The sequence below is a fragment of the Jaculus jaculus genome, chromosome 13 (assembly GCF_020740685.1).
Source record: "Jaculus jaculus isolate mJacJac1 chromosome 13, mJacJac1.mat.Y.cur, whole genome shotgun sequence".
Lineage (NCBI taxonomy): Eukaryota > Metazoa > Chordata > Mammalia > Rodentia > Dipodidae > Jaculus > Jaculus jaculus.
This window is the reverse complement of record NC_059114.1, coordinates 14,899,539-14,905,177: the sequence shown is the minus strand read 5'-3', so window position 1 is coordinate 14,905,177 and position 5,639 is coordinate 14,899,539. Positions and strand designations below refer to the sequence as shown.

The following is a 5,639-nucleotide window of genomic DNA, read 5'->3' as shown; positions in this document are numbered from 1 at the left end:
TTAAACTCTTTCCAAGGCTTCCGACATCATGATGCTATTTCCTCATATGAACACATCCCAATGACATGCTGCTGCCCACTGGTCATCTCCACACACTCACCAATCATAAGATGCATGAAGGGATCAAATCCCGGCAGTGTTCCCTGGACACGCCTGCCACCATTTAATTTCAGTAATAATTTCTTATAGTTTTTCTTAATTAATTAATTTGAGAGAGAAAGAAAGAGAGAATTGGTGCACCAGGGCCTCTAGCCATTGCAAATGAGCTCCAGATGAATGTGCCGCCTTGTACATCTGGCTTACATGGGTCCTGGGGAATTGAACCTGGATCCTTTGGCTTTGCAGGCAAGTGCCTTAACTGCTAAGCCATCTTTCAGTGATAATTTCTGGGCCATAGATTTCTTCAGCTCCAGAGAGTGGGCCTTGATGTTTTTTTTTTTTAATTTAAATTTACTTGTTTGAGAGAAAGGGGCAAAGAGAGTGAGAGAATAGACACACCAGGACCTTCAGTCACTGCAAACAAATTCCAGATGCGTGCGCGACTTTGTGCAGCTGGCTTTACGTGGGTACTGGGGAATCGAACCCCAGGTCATTAGGCTTTTCAGGCAAGGGCTTTAACCACTGATCCATTTCTTCAGCCCTTAGTGCTTTAAAATTTTTTTTTGTTTATTTTTATTTATTTATTTGAGAGCAACAGACAGAGAGAGAGAGAGAGAGAGAGAGAGAGAGAGAGAGAATGGGCATGCCAGGGCCTCTAGACAGTGCAAACGAACTCCAGATACACGCGCCACTTTGTGCATCTAGCTTACAGGGGTCCTGGGGAATCAAGCCTCAAACCAGGGTCCTTAGGCTTCACAGGCAAGCGCTTAACTGCTGAGCCATCTCTCCAGCCCGCCTAGTGCTTTTGGATACATTATTTTTCTGCATTTATGTGTAATGTGTGTATGGTGTGGTGTGTGTGAGTATACAGATTCATGCGTTCATGCCCACATACCCAGAAGCCAGAGGAGAACATTGGGTGTCTTCCTCTACCGTTCATTTGCATGTTTCCTTGAGGCGAGTCTCTCACTGGACCCAAAGTTTCCCTTTTCACTCAGCCTGGCTGACTGGCAAGCTCCACTCCTCACAGAGTGGGTTATAGGCATACGTGGCCATGCCCAGCAGTTTACATGGATGATGGGGGGTCAAACTCAGGACTGTAGATCAGGCCCTCATGCTTGCCCAGCAAACAATTTTACCCACTGGGCTATCCATCCCCCAGCCTCAATTTTAGCTTGTAAATAATCACACCCTTAAAAAAAAAAATGAGATGAAAAGGAAAAAAATAAGCCGGGTATGGTGGCGCACACCTTTAATCCAGCACATGGGAGGCAGAGGTAGGAGGATCACTGTGGGGTCAAGGCTAGCCTGAGACTACATAGTGAATTCCAGGTCAGCCTGGGCTAGAGTGAAAGCCTACCTTGGACAGAGAGAGAATTGGCATACCAGAGCCTCCAGCCACTGCAATCAAACTCCAGATGGGTGCGCCAACTTGTGTGCATGTGCGACCTTACACGCTTGCATCACTGTGTGTCTGGCTTATGTGGGATCAGGAGAGTTGAACATAGGTCCTTAGGATTCACAGGCAAGCCATCTGTCCAGCCCTATTTTTATTTTTTATATTTTGTTTTTTCAAGGTATGGTCTCACTCTAGCTCAGGCTGACCTGGAATTCACTATGGAGTCTCAGGGTGGCCTCGACCTCACGGTGATCCTCCTACCTCTGCCTCCCGAGTGCTGGGATTAAAGGCGTGCGCCACCAGGCCAGGCTGCTCCATTTTTAGATGCCAGCTGAGCTGGTCCATAGTGATTAGGAGAGAGGGCTCTATTGCCACTCTCAAAGCTTACTCCTGCCTTGTAAATTTCTCAGGGCAACCTTTCCTAGGCGGCACACCCCAAGGTGAGCGGGGCCTGACTCACCCCTTTGGACTCTGACAGCTTTCATCCCTTGTTAGGTCTGTAGGTTTCAATGAACACTGAGGACTACAGAGGGTTTCTAAGAGCTGGGACACATTCCTGGGCAGTAATGAAGAGGACCTACCATTGTTTGAGCAGCTTGTATGCCTGTGTACTGCATCTCCTTCTCTCTCTCTCTCTCTCTGTCTTTGAGGTAGGGTCTCACTGTAGCCCGGGCTGACTTGGAATTCACTATGTAGTCCCATACTGGCCTCTAACTACCAGTGATCCTCCTACCTGTGCCTCCCAAGTGCTGGGATTAAAGGCGTGCGCCACCACACCTATTTGCATATCCTTCTGTTACCTCATCCCCGACCATAGCACCTATTTTCCTTCTCACTGAATCCCCAGTGCTTGGCCAAATAAACACTCACTAAATATTCCATCATGGTATTAGCAAAATTTCTGCCATTTATTTAAACTTGTTTTTAAAAAATTTTTATTTTGCTTATTTTTATTTATTTATTTGAGAGCAACAGAACAGAGAGAGAAAGACAGATAGATAGAGAATGGGCGCACCAAGGCCTCCAGCCACTGCAAACGAAATGCAGATGTGTGCGCCCCCTTGTGCATTTGGCTAATGTGGGTCCTGGGGAATCAAGCCTCAAACCGGGGTCCTTAGGCTTCACAGGCAAGTGTTTAACTGCTAAGCCATATCTCCAGCCCTTGTTTTGATATTTGAGGCAGGGTCTCACTCTAGTCCAGGCTGACCTGGAACTCACTATGTAGCCTCAGGGTGGCTTTGAACTCACGGGGATGCACCTACCTCTACCTCCCAAGTGCTGGGATTCAAGGTGTGCGCCACCATGCCTGGCTCTAAAAACATTTTTTTATTTGCAAGGAGAGAGAGGGGGGGAGAGGGAGAGAACGGGTACACCAGGGCCTTTGGCCACTGCAAATGAACTCCAGATGAATGTGCCACTTTGTACATCAGGCTTTACCTGGGTACTTGGGAATCAAACCTGGGTAGTCAGGCTTTGCAGGCAAGCACATTAACTGCTGAGCCATCTCTCCAGCCCTCATTATCATTTACTGAGTGCCTCCTATGTACCAGCCACTCTTCAAAGTGCCCTGTGACTCTAAAACTCATATAGTATTCCTGGATGAAAAAAGTGATAACAACCTTATCCCTCTGAGGCTAGATATTTCTTCTAACTTTCCATTAGAGAAAACTGAAATATAGAGGAAGTAAAGAGGTGGCCAAAGGGCAGATGGATAGTAAGTAAATAAAGAACAGTTCCAGGGCTGGAGAGATAGCTTAGCGTTTAAGGCACTTGCCTGTGAAGCCTAAGGACCCAGGTTCAATTTCCCAGTAACCACATAAGCCAAATGCATAAGGTGGCATATGCATTTGGAGGTCATTTGCAGTGGCTGGAGGCCCTGGCATGCCCATTCTTTCTCTCTGTCTGCCTCTCTCTCACATTCACTCTCTCTTTCCAATAAATAAATGAATAAAATATTTAAAAAAGAATAGCTCTGGGCTGGACAGATGGCCTAGCAGGTAAGGCACTTGCCTGAGAAGCCTAAGGACCCATGTTAGACTTAACAAATTCCACCTAAGCCAGATGCACAAAGGTGAGGCAAGCACAAGGTTGCACATGCCCACTAGGTGGCAAAAGCATCTGGAATTTGATTTCAGAGGCCGTGGCACACCGATTCTCTCTCGCTCGCTCCAAAATAAAATTACAAAAATAAAAAATAAAGCCGGGAGTTGTGGTACATGCCTTTAATCTCAGCACTCGGGAGGCAGAGATAGGAGGATCACAATGAGTTTGAGGCCACCCTGAGACAACATAGTAAATTCCAGGTCAGCCTGAGCTAGAGTGAAACCCTACCTCAAAAAAACAAAAAAAGCCGGGCGTGGTGGCGCACGCCTTTAATCCCAGCACTTAGGAGGCAGAGGTAGGAGGATTGCTGTGAGTTCGAGGCTACCCGGAGATTCCATAGTGAATTCCAGATCAGCCTGGGATAGAGTGAAACCCTACCTTGAAAAAAAAAAAAATTCAAAAGAGAATAGTTTCAAGTATTGAATCCAGAGACACATGGCCCCTGTAGAAGGGAATTCCCCAAGTTGGAGTGTATGAGGTGGGGTACAAAGGGAGACCTGAGTGGGTTTTGAAGGAGAGGCTTTTGAGAGGGGAAAGAGCAGATAGCCACCTCTTAAACCAAGAGTTTCAGAGGCTGTCAAATGATGGCCTAGGGCCACTCCCCCTAGAAACAGTGAGGTCAGTCACATCCTCAGGGCCACACCATACCCCTTTCCCACATGAAGAGGTAGACATGAACCCCTAGTTTTTCTCTAGCCACTGAAGAGTATGCTAAGGGGAGAGAGCTGGAGGCTACCCAAGTGATCACAAGCCTCCGCTTCTATGAGCGTCTCTCATTATAGCCTGTCCCAATGGCTTGAGGTTGTGGTTGAGACTCCTTAACATCACCCGCAATGAGTCACAGGTGACGCCCTTGCCCCTGGAGCCTGGGCCTCCCTGGGCAGGTAGGAGCACATCCCAAATGCCGTTGGCCCTTGCCAGGGCATCAGAGGACACCTACCCACTCAGCCTCATTCCTAAGGTGAGACCCTCCCTGGGGTGCCTTTCTGTGGAATCCACGCTCATGGTGGACAAGCCATCCAGCAGAGCTGACTTCTCAGCTGACACGGGGATCCCAGGAAGGCAGGGCCTGGGAGTGATGATCAAGTCAGAAACACATGTTACCTCAGTTCATCTTACGGTAACAAAAGTGAACCAGGGGGCTGGAGAGATGGCTTAGCGGTTAAGCACTTGCCTGTGAAGCCTAAGGACCCCGGTTCTAGGCTCGGTTCCCCAGGTCCCACGTTAGCCAGATGCACAAGGGGGCGCACGCGTCTGGAGTTCGTTTGCAGAGGCTGGAAGCCCTGGCGCGCCCATTCTCTCTCTCTCCCTCTACCTGTCTTTCTCTCTGTGTCTGTCGCTCTCAAATAAAATAAATAAATAAAAATTAAAAAAAAAAAAAAGTGAACCAGGACGGCCTGGCTGCCTGTCTCCACCGTCCCTGCCACAAGAGCAGTAGAATTCAGTTAACCTTGACCAAGTCTGATTACCTGCTTGTTGTCATTTCCACTGCTGTCCCCCAGTACTCTTATCTTTTTGTTCCTCATGATCCACCGGGACCAGAGCTTGGCACAGATTGAGTGCCAAGGAAGGAGGAGCCATGAGCCTGCAGGAGCCATGTTTACAGCCGGGCTGCCCACAGTCCTGATGCATCAAACCTCCCCAGCACCACCATCTAAACAAGTAGGAACATTGTCTTCTTGGGTCCCAAGGTTGCTCCGGGGTCTGACAGGCACAGTAGGCTACATACATAAAGCTCTCTGTCAGTCTGGAGGGAGGAAGGATCAGAGGCCTCTATTTGCAGACTTTAACTTTTTAAAATTTTTATTTATTAGAGAGAGAGAGAGGGAGGGAGGGATAAAGAAGGAGAGAGAATGGGCACACCAGGGCCTCTAGCCACTGCAAACAAACTCCAGACACATGTACCACCATGTACATCTGGCTTACATGGTTTCTGGGAAATCGAGCCTGGCTCCTTAGGCTTTGCAGGCAAGCACTTTAATGGCTAAGCCATCTCTACAGCCCCCAGTGGATCTTTTGTCTTTGGTCAGTACCTCCT

The 5,639-nt window shown here is 48.1% G+C and overlaps 1 protein-coding gene across 1 annotated transcript; it reads right to left on the bottom strand.

Moving 5' to 3' along the window:
- Positions 1-2,313, bottom strand: LOC123454042 (small nuclear ribonucleoprotein G-like). The gene is given in 3 exon segments (XM_045132110.1): positions 1-53; positions 56-182; positions 2,299-2,313. Coding segments are annotated over 3 exon segments (195 nt in total).
- Positions 2,314-5,639: the final 3,326 nt, after the last annotated feature.